At 33.1% G+C, this 21,791-nt stretch overlaps 1 protein-coding gene across 6 annotated transcripts; it reads left to right on the top strand.

The window, feature by feature from the left end:
* Nucleotides 1-8,706: 8,706 nt before the first annotated feature.
* On the top strand, nucleotides 8,707-21,463 carry LOC105140854 (MORC family CW-type zinc finger protein 3-like). Of its 6 annotated transcripts, none has more exons than XM_011047869.1 (20): nucleotides 8,707-9,069; nucleotides 9,305-9,379; nucleotides 9,466-9,500; nucleotides 10,456-10,534; nucleotides 10,657-10,746; nucleotides 10,823-10,904; nucleotides 11,327-11,432; nucleotides 11,889-12,020; nucleotides 12,830-12,928; nucleotides 13,141-13,242; nucleotides 13,431-13,577; nucleotides 13,901-13,993; nucleotides 15,135-15,189; nucleotides 15,297-15,408; nucleotides 16,301-16,392; nucleotides 16,635-16,747; nucleotides 17,606-17,685; nucleotides 18,959-19,001; nucleotides 20,950-21,091; nucleotides 21,172-21,463. In XM_011047869.1, exons 1-19 carry the CDS (start codon nucleotides 8,757-8,759, stop codon nucleotides 21,022-21,024), a joined length of 1,923 nt encoding a protein of 640 aa, XP_011046171.1. In that variant the 5' UTR covers nucleotides 8,707-8,756; the 3' UTR covers nucleotides 21,025-21,091; nucleotides 21,172-21,463. The 6 variants fall into 6 exon arrangements, with proteins under 6 accessions (XP_011046171.1, XP_011046173.1, XP_011046170.1 ...); XM_011047871.1 differs by having other exon boundaries at nucleotides 8,708-9,069; nucleotides 10,823-10,898; nucleotides 11,327-11,405; nucleotides 16,301-16,413; XM_011047868.1 differs by having other exon boundaries at nucleotides 8,708-9,069; nucleotides 10,823-10,898; nucleotides 16,301-16,413.
* Nucleotides 21,464-21,791: the final 328 nt, after the last annotated feature.

Genomic DNA, 21,791 nt, shown 5'->3' with positions numbered 1-21,791 from the left:
CTCAATTACTATATGTTTATAAAATCAAGAAACAAAGAAAAAAAAAAAGTTAGCATGCGTATCACACGCGGTAACATGTGGGATGACCCATTTTCTTATAGCATCCTCCGGTCTTTAAAAGTGGTCTTATTAGTGTCTCCAAAAACATAATGCTTATCCATTCTAAATGGCACATGTCAAATGGTTTGCCCCTTGGACAACCAATTTTTTTTTCTTTCCCTTGAAATTTACAATCGTTTTCTTAAGGGCTTATTATTTTTAATGATTAATTATAGTCCCTTAATTTTTTATCTTTGAAAAAACAGGAAACCAAAACAATCTTTTGTAAAATCAAGCATGAGAAACATTGCAAAATGTCTTTATTTCCCCGTGAAATTGACATTGAGTTCTTAGAAACAAATCATAATAAAACAACAAAAAAGGAAGGCAAACTCCTTGTTGCCCCACTCACATTTTCCTATTTAACGTTACAACAAAATAACTGTTTTGCCCTTCCAAAAAAAAAAATGCTTGTCTTTGAATCAGGCTTGTTTTTGTCCTTTTATATGTCAATTCAATCATTATATGTTTTTTGAGGGTATTATTGTATTTCCTGTGTTTTAATAAAAGGTATGATGACAAAAAAGCCTCTCAAGCCATTAAAACCAACAATGTAGGAGGGGTGTATTTTTTCCTTATTTTATATATATAGTAAAATTATACATATGCCCTCTTATCCAAAAAAATTAAAACATGAAATCAGGGATACCTTAGATTTTTTTTGGTGACTGTTAGTTTGAAAAGGAGTAATTTTGTAAATTAATATTAAATTAATATCATTTTATTTAGAAAAGATTTTAGTGCGTGTTGTGCACGCACCAGCACATGGGATACTCCGTGCATTTTAAAAGGTGTGTATGGTGCCTTATGATGAAGGAAAATATATTACCACTATCTCATTTGATTTTTTATTGTGTTCTTTTTTTTCGTGAGTGGTGAGTGTAAGAGTACAATGATCAATTTATCATTGTTGGGTCTTTCTTTTTTGTTTTTTACCTTTTATTTCTCTATCGTACATTGAAAAATGAGCTTTGATCCTCATATTTTTTGGTTTTTCATATTTAATCCTTCTTGTTTTATTTTTTTTTATTTTTATCTTTTGTTTTTCATATTCAAATAGCAGCAACAAGAAGAAATTTCTAATACAATAAAAAAAGGCACATCAAAGCAGATTGTCAACTTCTTTAAAACAAGAAGAACAGTTGTTATCATAAGAAGGTAGTTAAAGCTACTTGAAGTGATGATTTGGATTCAAGTTCAAGCTATGAAAAAGAACATGTAACAAATATGTGTTTTATGGCATTTAAAAGTAAAAATAAGGAATCAAGGGAGTATGGAGGATCGTATTTGGATAGTGCTTGCTCAAAACATATGACCGAAGATGACTCACTATTCTCAGGCATTTCCAAAATCAATTAGGGAAATGTCACTTTTGGAGACAACTCAAAAGGCAAAATAATTGGAGTTGACAATAATAAAGGTAAATATTTTCATTCTATTAAAAAAGTTTTCCTTGTTAATAGCTTAAAATATAATTTGCTTTGTTAATTACGTGATAAAAGCTATAAAATTGTTTATCAACATGCACGTTGCTTAACTCTTAAAAATGATAAAGTAATCTATATAGGAAATAGAAAATAAAATGTTTACAGGATTAAAATTGATGCATGCATGAGAATAAAAAATTATCTTATTGTTAGCATTAATGATCATTTTCCTTGGCAAAAAAAACTATGTCACATTAGCATGTACATCTCTTTTAAGATAATTAAAAATGAGCTAATTAAAGGTCTTCAACATATAACATTTAAAAAGGAAAAGTTAATGATGCTTAATAAATGGGTAAACATTATAATTTCATAATCCCTAGATTTTGTGTATTAGATCATATGCAATATGTTTTATGTTTTATTTTTCTTCTTATAATGGATATTTTATATAATTTTAGAGATTATAAAGCGAATGTTTTATTTATGATTTTCAGATAATACTTTTTTTATTACCTTTGTATTGTTTGTATTTTTGTTAATAATAAAGAGAGAGAGAGAAAGATGAATAATTTGCACGTGGTGCATTTCATTGCTAAAAGGGATACACTTAAAAATATATAGATACATTTAGAGGGAGAAATTTGATTTTTTTAATACATGTCATTATTAAGGATGCTAATTATTTGCATTGCTTGAATTATGATAAAATGATAAAATTTTCGTATATATTGCATTGCATGGAGACTCATTTTAATATCAAAGCTATCTATTTGTTGTCATTATAAAAAAAAAAAAAAAAAGAAGAGATTGTTAACCTCTAGAGTTACACATTCATGTTTCTATATATTTTGATGATAACAATAAAATAAAAAATGGACAAATAATATGCATGGTTGAGAATAAATTCTAAATAGGTCTTATATGAATAATATATCAACAAACATGACGGATTCTATGAAAATCTCAATTCAAAAGTCCAAGAAGAGAGTAAAGAAATGAAGTTATATAATTAATGTTAATTTTAGTGCTTAAATATAAATCTATATATCTTACTTGATAGCACAATCAAAATGAACTCATACACTTCACTCTGTATGCATTAAATGATTGATAATAATAAAATAAAATATAAGTTAGATGGTTATAAGAATTCACCTAGGTTAAAAATCTTGTATGAACAAATCGACTATTTAGGGTTACCAAATGAATCGTTCGACCGCTTATTATCAATGATGAACACTTGAAAATTCTGTAGAAATCGGTCGACCATTTAAGCACTCGAAGGAACAATAATGGTTATAAACAAATAATTTTTCTTAAAAACACACATACACACACATTGTCTAATTATAAGATTTGCAAGACAATTCAAACAAATATGATATATAAGTTATTTTAAGAGTAAAACTACTACAAAATCATTAAATCCTTGTTCATACTCTACTTTATGCTATTAAACCTTTATATCCTAGCATAAAGAGCATTCAATCTCTTTTTTCTTATACTTAAACATTTTCATTCCTATAAATATTATCTAGTGATACATAGAGATATTAAAACTTCAATTGTATTATCTACTCTATTGAGAAAATTTGTTGTGAAAACAAAATCATCCTTGTAAACCTCTGAGAGTTAGGTAAAAATTCTTAATATTAGTAAGGAAATTTCACTAAAGAAAAAAATCTTGAAGAGAGATTTCTTCAAATAATGTAAAAAGTCTGGTGTGGATTAATTGAGTGGAAATTGTACTTTAAAGCTTGGACAAGTTAAGAAATACAATATTTAAGTACGATTTAGTACTTGAGATGTGGATGTAAACTTGTTGAACTATGTTAAAAATAAGTCTGTGAATTCTCTCCCTTAACTCTTTATTTTAAGTACTTTAATTATATTGTTAGTTATTTTAATTATATTTTTGGTTATTGTATTTACTTGAAGTAATTTGTATTAAATATAAAATTTAGTGATACATCTAATTCGCCTCCCTCTTAGGTGTTAAGTTGTTTTAATTTTTGAACAACTTCAGGTAAGGTACATTAGTTTCTTATCTTGAAATTTCAAATAAGATAAGTCCACTGAGGTTTCCTGGTGATCATAAACCAAATAATTAGATAGGGACTTCTTGACCCCGATGTTTTACCACGTTGCGCGTGCACATTCAATAGAAAGAACAAAAATTTATCGTAATTAGAGGGTAAAAATCTACCTCTCAACATCTATTTTATTTTTTCTCAAGTTTTAATAAGTTTTATGTCCTCTCGCCTCCTAGCCTTTAAAAACCTATCACACCAAACTAAGGCCACATGCTTCAATTTAAACTCTATATTTTTTTAAACTCTATATTTTTTTTTATTTTCGAATGTGAAATTCTTGTATACTTGTATAAATGATTAAATTTAGCTAACTAATTAAAAGACTCTTCCACTTTTGAATTACCACTAAAAGAATAAATCTTAACCTTTAAATGATATTTTTTATTATATTTCAAATAACCATACCTCAATCTTCTTTATCAAATGAATATGCATAGTCATATTAACCATAGGGATTTGCACAAATTGGTTCAAAGATAAGTGCCACTTGTGTCATTCTCGACGTGTGCCTCTTTTCTTCCCGGTTCATGTTTGCATGCAACTCTAGTATCTAGGGTAGTGGCTCAACGGCTGTTGGGACTGCTTGCCTTCTTTCGAGCCTAGGTTCGAATCCTAGTGGGAGTGGGGTTGGCAAGTTGTTCCCTTCATGTTTCTACTGGGTCCTCTCTGTGCGGTATGTCTGTCATCCCCGCGGTGCCTTACCTATTCACTGGGCTTGCAGGATGTTCAGTGAACCGTGGGATTAGTTGTGGTGCGCGCAAACTGGCCCGGACACCCACGCTAATAAAAAAAAAAAAACTTAAATGTAAGGCTATCAAATCTAGAGTTGATGTTGCCAAACTCGATTTGCATTTTATCTTCTAAAGTTGTTATCATTACTGAATAACAATCTAACTAATTTTAAATAGCTTGTGTTTCCTAATTATTATCACAAAGTTGGATGTCACCAAGTGTCTCATGATTCTATTCATTATTCGTCATTAGTTTGGATATTAATCTATTATGATATCATTTAATGCAACATATAATGAAAATAAAAATAAGGTTGTCAAACCTTTAAATCACATATCTAAGTATAGAGAAATTTAGAGAAAATTCATTAATAATTTTATTAAATTTAAATAATAATCTAAATATTTTTTTAAAAAAAACTAGACATCCTCTATTTATTATAAATAGTTTAAATTTTGTATAGGAAAGGATTTTTAACTAAAACCTTCATAAGCAGTAAAATTCATTTGATTTCTAAATAATAAAATATTAATTAAATTAAAAATTTTAAATTAAGCAAGGAAAAAGATAATTTAAGATTAATTAAAAAAATAATTAAAAAAAAACTATAACTTCAGCTTTCATATCAAATCCTTTTAGATTTCTTCACGGATTTCTTTTGGGTATGGTCTTGTCGATCTTCCTGTTTATGTTGTCACATATAATTGTTTTTCTTTGCAAAGAGCCAAGGACAATCTTAGAGATTTCTGTTGACATTTATTTTAGACAGCTGTAAAGGAGAAGTGACAGTTGATGACTTGATGCTAACAACTTGGAAGATGAGATACAGAGTATATATAAAGGGAGGATGGTATTAGAGGATTCTATCAATGTTCTACGATGTGATGTCTCTGTTGTAACTTAAATAACAATTACTGTTTCAAGAAATAAGAAATGGTCTTTAAGGGTTTATTTAGCAGAGATGGAGGCTGAAGACATAGTGAATGTACCACTGTGATGATTGTACAGATGAATATCTGAAAAAAATGGAAGGACAGTAAGTCTGAATGGATGAAGAACGTTGATGCAAGGTTTAAGAACTGGTGTAAGTCAGCAATCCACCAAAAATGCAAACGGACAAAAAAAAGAGGAGGAAAAATGTTGTGGCTCTCAAGATAATGGACAGCAAATAGAGGAATAAATAGCTCGGTGTTTTGGCATTTCTGAATATTAGGCTGTGAAGGTGTTAGAATGATCAGTAGCTTGTACATCAAACCTCTATGTTTCATTGCCATTTCTTTTAAGTTTTTGCCTTGTGCTTCTGGTATAATTGGAAGATGTATATGCTTCTTTGAACATCCATCCTTTTACTCTATCTGCAGATTTCCTTCTATTTTTTCTTCATGGAAGCTCCTTTTCTACTGCGCTGTTGTGGCTTTTCTTCTGCTAATAAACCATTTAAGGAGGCCAGTGGAAGAAGAATCTGCTGTAAATGATGACAGAACCTTTACTCCCCATTTGACTTTGCCAGGACTGCAGAGTGATGCTTGAACATTGAAGAGAAGGTATGGCTGTCCTCGCTTTGCTGAATAGAATGCTGGCGCTTGATTCAGGTAAATCTAATATACATGTAGGTTCTTAACTTCTTTGAGCTCCGCTTCGGATATGGTGAGAATTTCGAGCTCAATGGATATCAAAGACTCAAGCATGGTGGAAAATCGCACTAGTGGGGTTATTTGAGTGAAACATATAATGGAGAGTGGAGAGATGTGTTGCTAAAAGTTGCAATGCTGTAATTTCTGCAATTTACTGTTCTTTCACATTTTCTGATCTTACGATCAGGATGCTAGACAGCACTTTGTTACCGTCATCGGCCGCATATTTACCTGTATACCGATCCTATTCCTTCAAGATTTTTCATACTGTAGAATGTGTTTCAAAAGTTATTTTGGCTAATTTATACACATGAACTCATCTTCTCACCAGAACTAGTAATCGACATTTTGAAGCGTCCAAAGGTTGCCTTCATATAATGTTCTCCCCTTTGTGCGCTTCTCATTAAAGCATTTTTTAACTTCAAAATGTAACCATGTGGGGAGCTTCCATCCCAGTGTTTTCTGTCCTTTAGAAATAATAATTACTACTAAATTTGATTTTACTATATTGTTTCTTTGACTGAATCCATACTGCAGTCATGTTATTACCCTCGAGTCTAACTAGTCGGATCCATTTATCAATTACCAGCATCTTGGCTTTAGAATGAGAACAGATTGGGACATGACGGGCAAGATAACAGATCTCCTGTTGGGTAGTTTTACATCTAGATATCACCAGTTGGCCAAAACAAGCATGGAGAAGATAATACCAATTTAAAGGCCATCTTATCTGTCAATCAGTGTAAAGATCTGCCATTAAAGTGGGGATTAGCATAATGAAGCCTTTCGCTGCGTAACAAATTTAGTTGACGCCACCTGGTAATTACTCTGCTTCCATGTGTCATTTAAATTTGTTTTATCTGAGGTAAAAAAACACAGATTTATGGCCATTATGTTTAGAGTATTTGCTATAATAAACTAAAAACGTTGGAAAATCACAGTGATTATCAGAACAAGGGAGATTAATAAAGACAATTTGGTTAATAAATAAATGTATGCTAATCTAAAAGGTTGATGTATACCTTGCAATACACAGCCTCTTATAACAGCAAAAAGCACACCATAAATAGTGGTGCTTTCTTTTCCACTGTGCGCAAAAGATGGCCGCCTTGCTCACAATGAGTCACATGCGGATGGAAGTATTTTGCACATATAACTGAGATTCATCGTTAACACACGAATGATCATGTGCACTCAACACAGAAAAAGAAAAAAACATGGTAATACATATACATCTAACTCAGAGATTTAGGATTTAAGCCTCTCGCTGTGTAGCTAGTCAAGCTCAGAGTTAATTGCCCTCAAATGCCAGTACCATGTATGGCCCTGTCAGTAAAAAGGCAAGAACATAACCGAGCAACACACACACACACACACACAGAGGAGGAGGAGACTTCCTACTAAAGAAACAGGATGTTAAAGACCAGGAAGGAAGGAAATCTACAGCAGACATAACAGGATGAGAAGAGAGGCTATGGAGAAGAGGGCCTTAGCGAGCTTTTATACAGAGGTTCTGAGCTCTTCAAGGGCAAACCCTGGTGCAAGGTTTTCGGGCAACGGGCAGATTAAAACCTAGGAGGTACGTGTTGGGGCAGGGCGGTAGCTCTAGGTCTTGTGTTAAAGAAGTATTAATTTCATGCAAGTTGTCGTTGTGGTTATCTCCTGCTGTGCAACTTGCAAGCAACAAGTGGGGGAGTTGCTGGACTTGCAGCAGGATAGCATGCGTGCATGACGGAGAGCTGGACAATAAAGAAAAATAGATCTCAAGGATTTGACGTGGCTTTATTGTTTTCGGACATGAATTTAGGATCAATATTTTGAGAATTTCATTATATTCTTTTTTTTATATACCCTGGATTGTTATATATATATATATATAGTATCGTTTGAAAATATATTTAATCTTAATTAATATACAGGTTCCTTCATGTATATTATTATCGTCGAGAAAATAAAGATAAATTAAATTAAAATCTCTATTTGTATGCGTAAATGCATACCATGGATTACTCTCCTACCATGATTCATGATGTTGGTTTGGATTTCAATAGTTAAAATCTTCATTTTCAGAATTAACTGGTGGTTAGATTTTTTGTTCTTTTTAAAAAATAATCGGTAGTTATTTTTTATATAGAGAAACTCAAGTTATTAATTTTATGATTAATAAATTTAAATTTTGCTAAATTGATGCATCATATTACTATTAATTTTGAGTAAACATAGATCAGTCAAATGTGGTGTTTGTGATAGTAATAATGGTAATTTTTTAAAGTATTTTTATTTAAAAATATATTAAAATAATAATTTTAATTTATTTTTAATATTAACATATTAAAACAATCTAAATATTTTTTTTTTTTAAATAAAATTTCATAAAGTTCTTAGGGGTCTTGGGTTTGCCTATTAATGATGATTAATTCAAATTCTCTTAGCATCATTAGGATATTATACGATGATTAATTTTAGAATTTATAAAATTTATCAAACTGTGGTTGTCCCTCTGCTTGCCCCAAAAGAGCTAGAAAAAACTTGTGTGGTCCTTTGCTTTCAATTAAACGAGATGAATGATAAGATTTGTAAATTCACAACACATCGATTTATGGAGGTTGATAAATAAGTTATGAAAAATACAAATAAATACATTAAATTAACCACCCTCCTGCGACCTCATTCAACCGACATTCCCACTCTTTCGAAAAAACATTAAACTTCAGATGAGATGGATTTTACTAGCATTCATTTTTTTCGTGACAGTGGGCTTCAAAAACATGGTTATGAAAGCTACTGAATTGGATAAAGATGTTGGGGATGGAGTGCAAGGGAACAACTGCCTTAGAGGCCAACTAGCTCAGCATCAGAAGTCTGTGAACCATTCCAGAAGACAAGAATCTAAAGAAAATAAAAGCTCAAATGCCTTAAGTAGTGGTCAAAGTAATTCAAATGTAATAGAGCAGGGGCGATCCCCAGTAGATGAAAGTGGCATTGATTCGGAATTTATAAAATTTCCAGCTCCACCTTGTCGTCAATTTTGGAAAGCTGGGGACTATGATGATGGCCCCAGTTCCAAGCTCACACTTCAAAGTATGCAGCTATCAATTCTTAATTATAATTTCATGATCTTCCCTGCTCGCTGAAAAGCAACTCTACTTATTATGCATTCTATTATAGATTTTCTGGTGCTACCTTCCTCCTTTTTCCTTATAAATTGGATGATAAAACCTTGTATGATTTGTCGAAGTATCTATTGTCCATGCTCTGTTCATACTTGATCAGCCATGCTCTGATTTTTTTAATCCTTTTCTTTTTGGGATTTCAGATGGGAAAAATTATCTCCATGTCCACCCGATCTTTCTTCATTCAAATGCCACTTCACATAAGTGGGTTTTTGGTGGTATGCCCAGCTTATACAGAGTTCTATTCCATTTGCATTTTGTTAATGATAAATTTAATTGAGTACAGTGCTTTTCTTGTTTGCAGCCATAGCAGAACTGGTTGACAATGCAGTTGATGAGGTGATTTATAATGGAATTTTTTTTAAGTAATCAATTTTCCTTTTATCTGGCATGTAGGAGCCTGATTATCAGGCATTGTACTGTTGCAAAGCTTGAGTGTATAGAATTTTTGAGATCAAAATGGGCCTGTTTGCCTATATATTTTTGACATGCCAAACTGACACTACTTCTTTATTCCTGATGGACAAAACAATTTACAAAACTGGCCAAGATCAATGAGATAATCTGCATATCAGGGGACTGGTGGGACACCAGTCCAGGTGATCTCCTAAAACTGGAGGTCATAAAACTTTCTTGTTTTTTGATAATATAGTACGCTACACTTTTTTTTTCCCCTTATAATTATTTCAAATGCAACCAGAGATTAGATCCCCTATTCCCACAAAAACACATTCACCATGACAATGAAGCTAGCAACAAGCAATCTGAACAACTGCTCAATTTATAGTGGATATGAAACCAATATTTACAGAACTTAATACATCACATGTAAATTTTTTTATTTCTTCTACATGGTTTACTTAAACTTCTAATTTAAAAGGACCTCATATTTATTATTCAATGTGTGATTATATGTAACCTGAATTTAATCATTATTTTATACATGTACGTCCAAATATTTATTTTAAATATATGAATTGGTGTGATGTCATGGCTTTACCCTGTCACCTAGTTTCTTATCTAAATCAATGAACGGGCCTTCTTAAGGCATCTAGCATTTTAATTTGACAATTTGAATCTCAATATATGTTTTTTTTTTCTTTCTTCTTTATGAAGTATAGCTTCTATCACATTAACAGCCTTTCTTATGTCTATTTCTCTCTAATATATACTAATGTTGCTGGTCTTTCAATGTTTTGGGATGTTTTGCACCATTTAGTTCTGGCTATCATTTTGCTACATCTTCAAGCTTCAAATTTTACTTTTCATTCCCTTTCCCTTTTTTACTTTATAGATCCAAAATGGGGCCTCTTTTGTCATTGTAGATAAAATCTCAAATCCAAGAGATGGAAGTCCTGCACTGTTAATTCAAGGTGCTTGAACTTATCAATCATAAAGAATTGTTCTTAATGTTGTCTTGTAGTCTGTTGTAATACATCTTAAAAGGAATGAATACTGCCTGACATTGGTTTTGTAAAACTTGTACTCTGACTAGATGATGGTGGTGGAATGGATCCCGAAGCAATCCGGCGATGCATGAGCTTTGGGTTTTCAGATAAAAAATCCAAATCAGCAATTGGACAATGTACGCAACTTGTGTATCCACAAAGAAAATTCTATAATAATTTTATCTCACAGTTGTTGCTTGAATGGTCTTTCAGATGGTAATGGCTTCAAGACCAGCACTATGAGACTTGGGGCAGATGCTATTGTCTTCAGCCGCCATGCAGATGATAGGTATAAGTGTGATTCTGTAGTTTTCTACCGACTTGCTCATTTGATATTAAATGTTTACAACTGTCATGCAAAGCAAGTGAAGTGATTGTCATGGGTGGCCATACGATATATATGGTCTTATGGCAAACAAACCAGCTCCATTACTCTCAAGTTTGTTTATTAATTCTATAAATCTCTAACCCATGCCCTCTATTCTCCCTCCATTTCAATTGTTTTTTCCCTTGTTTTGATGGTTGGTTCGCTGAACTGTTGAAATGGTCATTACATGCCAGCCAAAATAGGCATGCTTTGATTCCCTAAATGAACAAACTTCAGTTCAAGGGAAAAAAAAGATAAAGATTGACGTTTTTTTTAGTTATGTTCTAATGTGATATGTATTGTAGTTGCAAATTCTAGCTTGTTTCCTTATCAGTTTATATAATGAGCAGGGTATTGACTCAAAGCATTGGTCTCCTCTCTTTCACATTTTTGACACAAACAGGACATGACAGAATAGTAGTGCCAATGGTGGGTTTGACTTCCCTACAAAAATATGTTAGTCAAAGTTCTTTCTGAATCTAGCCTATTTAATTTTGGCAGTGTTCTGCAAAAGTTAACAATTATAAATTCATACACATCATTCCTACATCGTATCTAGCATGTGGTACCTCATGCATCCAAAAACAGCTTGAAGCTGAGGTTTGGCCCTTTTCTTTTGAATCGTTGCTTTATTTGATTATGCTAAATTACCATGTGAAGTGATGAGAAGACCACAGGAAAAACTAAAGAGGGTTTAAAGAGATGAGGTTATAGGTTTGCACATGTTAGGATACTGGGCTTGTGACAGTGACGGATACTAGCAAACTGTATGTTTTAAATCTTGTTAATGAATATCTGAATTAGTTGTCGACTTTTTGGTCTCGTGGATGGGTAAACAGCTGCATCGGGATTTACTCACTTTTTCCATTTTTGTTATTCTGGAGCCCATTTCAAGAGCTTGTCCTTATGCAGGTGGATTATGAGCTTAACACAGCTGGTAATTTGGAAATTCTAGATCGATATGGGAAAGAATACTTTATGTCTAACCTTTCCTTGCTGTTGCAATGGTCTCCATATTCAACAGAAGCAGAGCTACTGAAACAAGTAAGCACCTTTTGATATGTTCTCCCTAGTGCTATCATTCTTTGCATTTTATGTTGCTCCTCATTCAGATATTTATCGAACATGGATAGGTTTCGACAAGTTAATCTAGTTAATTAAGAGTAGTGCTCTTCTCATTTAATAATTAATTCTCATTGGCCTCTTTTACTCCCGTACAAGTGTTTGAGCAATTTAACATGTGCAGACATATATGCACGAAAAATACAACTGCTACTCCCCCCCTGAGATTATGGTTGCCTTTCATTAGAGTTGGATTTCTTAAAAGATGTTATATGCTTTAAATGATCGTACATGTTAAACTGTTTTGTGAAATGATGTATTCCATTTTCAAGAGATATTACACTAATATTTTGGAAAGAACATGATGATCAGATAAGATTATAGGTATAAGTTTACTGTGGTTGATGGCGAATTGTAGGATTATGGATTGATGTGAGTGGATTAGACACTCATTTTCAGCTGTCAATGTGGTAAAATTGGAATCTACAAACTTTTCACTTAGCTATTGGAGTGAGATTGCGTGGTAGAACTAGTAGTAAAATAGATATTGAGAAGGAAGGATTAAGATGAAACAGAAGAATGAGGAAAAAAATCCTATGTACAAGCAATACCATTTAATCTTATCAAAAAGATTGGTGGGACTTTGTATTTTTAATGAGTGAGGACTAAATGGAAAATTTCCTGGCTAGACTATAATTCTTGAAAAGAATAACATTGGTAAATGCTCTGTTGATCACCTAATTATTCCTCTCATCGAAGCTCATTTCCCTATGCATCTAATTTGGTTGCAGTTTGAAGACATTGGATTGCATGGTACTAAAGTGATTGTTTATAATTTGTGGTTCAATGATGATGGGAATGTGGAGCTAGACTTCGATACAGATCCTGAGGTTGAAACTTCTTTCTGTCTCTTCATGCTTGCCTTGTCTTTTGATTCTTTGTTATATGTTGACAATCTGTCCTTGGGACAGATATTTAGCAAAGGCTGTCTCTGTTTGATTTCGAAATCTTTTTCATTTCCCTCTTCAACAGGAAATAAAAATCTTTGTTATATGCCACTATCATTCTCAATTAGGTGCTTTCTTGTGGAATGGGGTTGCAGGATATTCGTATTAATGGGGATATAAAAGAAGTGCAGACACGCCCTGCTTGGAGGACAGTAAATGAAGAACACATTTCCAACCGACTACGATATTCTTTGAGGGTAAGTGCTTTTTTTTCCCTCTCTTCATGTAAGTTCATATTATTTTCATATTCTAGCCTGTGCAATTTTTTCATGACAAGTCTCCTTGTCTAAGTTAATCATAGAGACATAATAGCTCACTCATACTGGCTCATCTAAGAATTATAAGAATTTAAATCTTGCTGATGCTGGTATCTTATGCGCCACAGGCTTATTTATCCATTTTATACCTGCGAATACCTGAAAATTTCACAATAGTATTGCGAGGGAAATTTGTCAAGCATCACAATCTTGCCCTTGATCTCAAATTTCAAGAATTTATCGTATATAGACCCCAAAGCAGTGGATGTATAAAGGTATTGCTTCGTGTGCACTCTCCAAAATATACTGAGTTACTTGGTGTCTTCTTTTGCAAGTGGCACCTGATTTTAATTACCTGAATACATTAATGTTATTCTCTGTAGCAAGAACTCCTATTCACCTTTATTGTTATTATGAGGTTTAAAAACTGTATGTTCAACTGATAGGGTGTATAAAGCGAACTCGGTTTATTGATGGTATTATTAAACAGTGCAACTGCCATCTTTGAGCTCTAGCGTGTCCAAGTGATGCTTATGTTGTGAAATAGACATGATTCTTTATGTAATTACACTTATCCTCTTCTTGTTTAATAATTCAGGGTGAATTGTTAACAACCATTGGGTTTTTAAAAGAAGCTCCACAAGTTACCGTTCATGGTTTTAACATCTACCACAAGAACCGTCTTATACTAGTGAGTATCCACAAATTAATTTAATTAGTCTTACCTCTGCATTATTAGATAATTGAAAGGACCATTGACCAACTGATTCTTTTTTGATCCAGTCCTCCAGTCCTCTGTGTGCAGTTTTTATGAATGCTGTAATTGCTAACCCTGTTAGATTTGGTTGATGTCATATTTGGGAGTGTAGTTGGAGTGTATATACATTATATGCTGTTAGTAACTGTTGATAGATCTGCTAGATATGGCATTTTTATGTCTAACAGTGAAATTTGCCTTTTTATGGAGTACAAGGTGTGTACGATGTGCTTCCGCCTGACATGGGAAGAGAAGGATGTGCAAGCATATATGCTCATGTGCATGTGTACTATTTATGATTTGAGCTGTTAGGGAGCAAAACCTTAACAGATTGGTTTGAATTGCCCGCCTCTCATTGAGATTAGCCTTTCATTTATATAGGGAAAATTGTCTTGTACACAGTAATTACAAAGAGTAATTCTAGGGAGTTATATATGTTAAGCTAGATCTAGGGAGCTATCTATGGTAAGAGAAATTTCCTATATGGTATTTACAGCCTGCTTGAATTCAGCCTTTCTATTCACCTTTATACTGCTTGATTTTAGCTTTCTATTGACAAACCTGCCACCAGTAGGTATTGCACGTGCAAATTTATATGGTAGAAACATCATTGTTCTGGGGTTTGAATAATTTGAGGTGATGCAATCAGTTGAATTATGTCATGCATTTTAGTAGAGTAACTAGTTTTACAAAAGCAGAATGTTGCAACACCGGAACACCAGAAGATGATGAGAAGTGGATGCTCCATGGAACCCAGTTCCAAAAAAGAAGATCATTCCATGGAACTCGTCCCAAGAGAAATGGCAAGGATAACAGGCAAAGCCATACCACTGGTCATACTTAGTATTACGTACAAGAACAATTAGATTGTTTGCCTTTACATGAAAATTTTGAATGAAGCAATAGACTATTTCTCTAATTTGGTATCTGAGTAAAATAAAAGGTTTGCAGCAGCCATTCTATCTGTACCCCATCCCCTCCCCTCGTCACCAAAAAAAAAAAACAAATGATGCCCTTTTTATTGTTGAATTCAAATGCAAACGTCTAAAATCTGTTTTCTTTCTCTTCATCGCAGCCATTTTGGTCCATTGTGAACTATGGAAATAACAGTAGAAGTAGAGGAGTGGTTGGTGAGAAGCTGCTAAAACTTTTTTGTTTTTACCTGCTATGGCATTGATGTAAATTTTGGTCACAATTATAATAAATGCTTGACTGTATTCTAGTAATGTTTCCTTAGGTGTTCTGGAAGCAAATTTTGTTGAGCCCACTCATGACAAACAAGATTTTGAGAGAACTTCCTTGTTTCAGAAGCTTGAAGTGCGGTTGAAGGAGATGACATGGGAGTACTGGTAAACTTTTCAATTTCCACACAAATAATTCTATTTTCTAAACTTGGCTATTTTCATTCTTGCTCTCTTTTGGGGCTCTTGACTTGTTCCCTCTAATTTATTTATTTCATAGACCTCTACAACTATAAGGTCATTGAGCAAACGTCAAGTGTACCTTCCATCAATGATCATGTTTCAATTTCATCCCCATACGAATTCAACAAAATTACCTTCCACCTATCCCAATTGTTACAATTTGTTCCCTTTATTGGAACATGTTCAATTACCATGGCAAACTACATCTGCCAAGTACATGTTGTGCTTCCCGCCAACATAATTGCCAAATACACAATTCCAATTCCATTTAGCCCCAAAATCATTGTCCTAAGGTGTACCCTTTATAATCCAACTTCTCTGTTAAACAAAATTGTCTTTAAAAGTTTGCTTCCATGGAGAGACTTAATTATAAAGGTTCAAACGGTGAAACAATTTGGAGAAAATCTCCTTGTGAAGTTGGATTTCGAAGGTCAAATGGATTATAAAAGGAAAACTTTAGGGCAGTACTTTTTTATTCTAAAAGGAATTGAGTTTGTGTATCTGGTGGGTTGTGCTGGAAAAAAGTGATGCATGGTTTAAATAACTCAACTCGGTAGTTTAATAGTGTTCTTACAGAGGAAACAAACTGGCACAATTTGGGGGGTGCTGGAACCTGAGCAATTGGTGGAGGGTATATTTGAGGTTTGCCCAAGGTTTTTTTAGGTCTACTCACTCAATAAAATGATTAATGCACAATCTCAAACTGCCTTTGTTGTTAAATCTGCTTACCTGAATATATGGCAGCTACTAATATAAGTTTTATGTGTTTGTCCATATATATGATAACTATATGATGCAAATTATTTAATTTCAACAGGGATTATCATTGCGGTCTAATTGGTTACCAGGTCACAAAAAAGCTTCGACCAACCGAGCCTCCACCAGATTCACCTGTTGGCATCTCAACTGGTAGTGACACATTGAATCATGGTATGCCAAATGGTGCTAAAACAAATCTCGCATTGAATCAAAACTACCCCTATCTTGTTAGTGCAAAAGCAGCATCTGCTGCAAGTATGCTGTTTCAATCTGAAGAACTTGTGTCCTTGAATAGAAACTAGATAATTATCATTTCTCATTGTGCTTGAATAAAACTTGATTGTTATCTTTACTATGCTTTTGTTGAAAATAATGCCTCTTGTTGGTGACAGGATTATCTTCAAAGAGGAAGGAACATTGTGATTTAGACAAACTTGAAAGAATAAAACGGCAGGCAGGGACTGGGGCCAATGCATTTTTGTCGGGGCACGGTTTTGAAACAGAGGTCTGCAGGGAACATGGATCTGAATATCTTATTAAAGCCGAACTGTTGTGTGCATGCACATTTCCCATATTTTCTTAAAGCTTCGACCTTAAATTATCTCTAGCAAATTCTATTTGTTCTTTGCCCCTGTATCATGTAATAATGTTGCCAGGCCCATTTTGTCTCTTCCTTTGTGCTTTAGATTTTGATTTCAGTGTCCATAGTGAAGGTAGGAGAACAATGATATGATACCCAAGCAAAAAGTTTTAGTATTGTCGCATCTATCTAAGACAGAAGGCTGCAAAACACAAATTTAATATAGTCAAACACTTGCATGGATGCACAAGCACAGAAGGTAACTTCTTTTGTGTTGACGATGGATCCAGCCCTTTGGCAATATAATAAATTCAATCCCTTTTCATTAATCATTTTTTTTTAAAAAAAATTGATCCCTACCAAATAAAAGGTATCTCATATTTTTCACCCAAAAGACATTTTCTCATTGTATTTAACCCTCAAAGGATGGAATGTTTCCTTCCTTCCCCTTTAAATTGAAAACATCTCAATTTGATCCATAAGAAGATAATTTATTCATTTTACTCCCTGAAAATAAATTCTTTAACAAATATAAATGTTGATCTCTATTATCCTAAATTGCCCTCCTCTCCAACTGGCCTTTAATTGTGGATCCATCACTGTTTAGTTTGGGATTGCTTTCATTAAATAGGTTGCTTCATTGTGTTATTGTTGCAATTCATTTGCTTGTTGCATTGTGTTATTGTTGCAATTCATTTGCTTGTTCTGATATATTCATTTGTCTGCACTATCTCATTTTCTTCAAAGAAATCTACCACTAATTTGGTTTGTGAACTTTTATAGGTTGTCAGTGATATTAAAAATAAGCTGGAAGATCAGGATGTTGTAAACTTGATTCAAGTAAACAAGAATTTCCGTGCAAAGTAAGTATGCATGAAAATTAGTCTTACAGGGTCAATTACAGTTTTCATTACGAAGTTGCTGGAGGTTTCGTTTGTTTGCTGGAAAGTAGTTTACTTTTTGAAAGTGAATTCTGGAAAATGAATTACTTTATGATGTTTGGTAGTGTAATGGAAAATAAGTTGGAAAACAGTTTCTAATATTTAGTTATGTTATAGAAAATAAGCTGAAAAATAACTTATTAATATTTTATTTTTCTGAAGTTTATTAAAATAATAAGGAACAATTCTTACAAATTAAATAGTTGAATGAGAATGAAATTGAAAAAAATATAATTTCATAAATTATCTCAAATAAAATAAATAATAATCAAAATAATAGAGATCAAATCTAAAAAATTAAAAAAAAATAAAAGATGAAGAAATTAAAATAATAATAATCAACATTTCATAAATTATTTGAAATAAAATAAGTAACAATAAAAAAAATGAGGATCAAATTTGATAGATAAAAAATTTCAAAAAAAAATGATAAGGAAAAAACAAATAACAATTATAAAAATAAGGACCAAAATTAATATAAAAATTAAATTTTAAGAGATGAAATTGAAAAATAAATATTCAAAACAAAATATATATAGCAATCAAAAGTTTAAGGATCAAATTTGATATAATTAGCAAATAATGACATTTCTAAATTTTTTACAATTTTCGGAAAGTGTTTTCTGCTCAAATTTTTCAGGAAAATACTTTCCTGAAAACCAAGCTAAATTTTTCTTTGACTAGAAAGTGTTTTCCGTTGACCAACTTTCCTAACAGCAAACAAACACAAGAAAGTTTTGAAAGTGATTTCCTGGGAATCACTTTCCAGAAAATAAATACAGCAAAAAAGGAAAATATTTTCCTGAAAACCAAGCTAAATTTTTCTGACTAAAAAATGTTTTTTGTTGACCGAGAAATGTTTTTCGTTTACTGGAAAGTGTTTTCTGTTAACCAACTTTCCTAATAGCAAACAAACATGGGAAAGTTTGGAAAGTGGTTTTTTGGAAACTACTTTTTGAAAAATAAACATGACTTGATTTACTTTTGTGATTGATTGGATTGAGTGTATTGATATTTCATGCCTGGGATAACTTAGTGTCATGAAGTTAATATTAGACTAGCACCAGGTGAACACTAGTATAACATCATAATGCAATAACAGGAGAATTTACTAATGACTATAAACATTTTCCCCACATTGGAGGATTGTTTTAAGCATGGTCTTTGAAATATTGACTTGTGTTTTACATTTCAGATGCTTGGACTACAAGAAGAGGACGGAAGACCTTGATTTGAAGGTATTTAGTATTGCACTGTTACCTGCACATTCTATTATTTACTTCTGCCTTTTTTTTTCCATTACAAATATGTCTTTTATTTCTTTAGTTGGGCCATCTTGTTTGTATGCTTACCATAGCATCTTATTGGAGATATCCTGGGAGTTGCACCTAATACAAGTCTATGCTTGTCTTGTATATATATTGGTCAGTGGAGACTAGGTCATGAATTTACATTTTGATCCCATCATTCTGATTATCAAAAAAAAAAAGATTATGTTGACATGCTTATGAATAATACAATAGGATGGAATTAAATAGAGGAAATATAATTGGGAGGGTGGATGGCTCTTATACAAGCCTATTTATCAAAGCATTCCTTTATAGTTTGTCCTTGTTTCAGATATTGGTATTAGCAGTTGAACATGTATAGAAAATCATGTGTAATTTCCTTTGGTCAGGGGCAAAGGAAAGGAATAAGGATCATTTGGTAAATTGGGAAGTTTGTTATAAACTAAGAAAGCAGGAGGCATGGGTTCTCTCCACTTGATTCATAAGAATATGGCTCAAGTGTATAAATGGTTATGGCGTTTTACTTTAGAGTTCATTCTCTTTGGCACAAGGTTATTCATTCTTCGTGCTTCCCCTAACGGTTAGAATGGCAAGGCTGGAACAACTTGTAGACATTGAAGTCCTTGGACATCTAGTATATCCACATTTTATTCTGCCCATGAAATTCAAAGTGGGTGATGCTGGCTGGGTTTGTTTTTTTTTTTTTTTTTTTTTTGTGGGGGGGGGGGGGTGGTTATGGGTGAGGGTGAGGGAACTCTCTTTTCTATTTCTTTTCCTTGACTTTATTACCCTTCAATTTACAGTGCTTCCATCTCACAATTTTATCAGATGGATGGGGATAATGGTAATTGTGATTTCCACTTTTTCTGCAAAACCCTAAATGACACTGAAATTCAGGATCTCCTGATCTTGTTACTTTTATCGTTTATGATTTTTCATCCCAAGAGACATTGGATTTTAGAATCTGAACATTAGATGGGACTGGAACTTGAACATTTTTCTATGTTATCTTCCACGAGACCCATACACATCTGAAGATGCTTTGGTTCAAACAATTTGGAAAGCTAAGGACCTTATGAAGTTGAAACTTTCATTTGGATTCCTTAGCAAGATTAACCCTAATGATTTTTTTGCAAATTAGAAGGCCACACAATGCTTATCTCCTAATACATGTTACCTGTCACCAAAATGGAGAATCTTGGGGGAACTTATTTCTTCGTCGCCGTATAGCTTGGGATATGTGGCAGAGGGTTTTCAATTGGGAGTGATCTTTGATGATCTTGAGATGGTTTCTGGAAGGGATAAAGATTGTAAGATTTTATGGAGATGTGCTGGTACTTCAATTATTTGATGCATTTTTTGGAGGATTTCAGGCAATCACTTGATTCCAAAACAGTAGTTGTGGGATGGGGTAGTCTTCTTGGTGTTTTTTCACGGTGTCAAATTGCAGGGGCCTTGGAGGCGCTTCCTAGCTAATTTACAATGGGATGGGAGTGCTTTGTTATTTGAACCTTGATTGTTCTTTCTTTTAATCATGGCTTATTCTCCAATTTTGTACTATTCATTTTCATTTTGTTTTAATACTTTTCTCCTTTTATTTTATGAAAAATAAATAAATAAATAAAATAGGTAGTGGTTTTTTTTCCACTTCCAGAATCACCGAACTCTTGCCTGCATTTTATTTGTTTTGAATGGCACACTAAACTCTCACTACAAGTCTAACAGCCTCGGTAATAACAGAGTTTATGCAACTAGATTCCCATTTGGTGTCCAAAAAGATGCAACTAGTAATAAATCAAATCTAAACTGAAATCTTGTACACAAAGCTTGCTTTGGAAATGAAGAGAGTTTCAATTATTCTACGAGCTGATGAGGGTTTCCATCCTTATTGATGCAGGTTACACGGCTAAGAAGTGAACTGGGACAAGCTCGAATGGAGTATGAACAGCTTATGGTTGAATTAACATCATAAGATAAGAGCCGAGAAAGAAAAGTGGGTGGATATGTGGATTCTGTTGCCTTGGTTTTATCTTGCAAAGGTCATTTTCTCAACTTAGAGGGGGGATTTTTCATGGCTGTGTGTGTGAACCTGTCAAACTGTTAAGTGTTTTGCTTGCAGGTCAAATGAGCTCTTACAAAAGAAACCAAAATGGAGCGTGACAGTTGTGAATCATGAAGTCAACATGCCCCTGTAGAATAGTTTGACGAGTTACGTTTGACTGTGGGTCAGCAATCTGTGTTTTCAGACCTGATATATGCATCTGCAATTTCGTAGGATTGGAATTTTAAAACTACTGATGTGGAGTTCTTTTTAAAGTTAAACCAATTTATATGTGCACATGTAGATGAAAAGCAAAAGATCCTTGTTCCTTGATGCCTCTCTGCCGTTGCATGAGTTCTTGAATTTAGTGCATCTGGTCCTCTCACTTGCTTTGCACGTGTATTATTCAATTTATTTGATATTAATTAGTTGCATTGCTGCATTGCGTGAAGCATAAATGAGAAATATAAACACAAATGTAAAAGAGTGTTGTCTAGTATTATTATTATTATTATTTGAGTTTTTGTTTGAATCCTGCGTATTAGTCTCAGATACATGTCCTTGCATATCAATAAGGTAAGAGAGAGAGAGGAGTATTTTAAAAATAGAGAGAAGTTGTGGAAATTCTTGCATAATTAAGAAGAGGAAGAAAGGATTAGTGCACCGTGAAAGCACCCAAAAAAATATTGAAATTGAAA

The sequence above is a fragment of the Populus euphratica genome, unplaced genomic scaffold, assembly GCF_000495115.2.
Source record: "Populus euphratica unplaced genomic scaffold, PopEup_1.0 scaffold145.1, whole genome shotgun sequence".
Classification (NCBI taxonomy): Eukaryota; Viridiplantae; Streptophyta; class Magnoliopsida; order Malpighiales; family Salicaceae; genus Populus; species Populus euphratica.
Note: the sequence above shows the minus strand (reverse complement) of the source record. Positions and strands in the feature narration are given on the sequence as shown.

Excerpts from the sequence above, each read along its gene's own strand:
- LOC105140854 (XM_011047867.1), top strand. The coding sequence starts at position 8,757 with ATGGTTATGAAAGCTACTGAATTGGATAAAGATGTTGGGGATGGAGTG. Across the intron at positions 10,905-11,326 it reads CATGCAGATGATAGGTATAA|GGTATTGACTCAAAGCATTG; the intron begins GTGTGATTCTGT and ends TATAATGAGCAG. Across the intron at positions 12,929-13,140 it reads ACTTCGATACAGATCCTGAG|GATATTCGTATTAATGGGGA; the intron begins GTTGAAACTTCT and ends ATGGGGTTGCAG.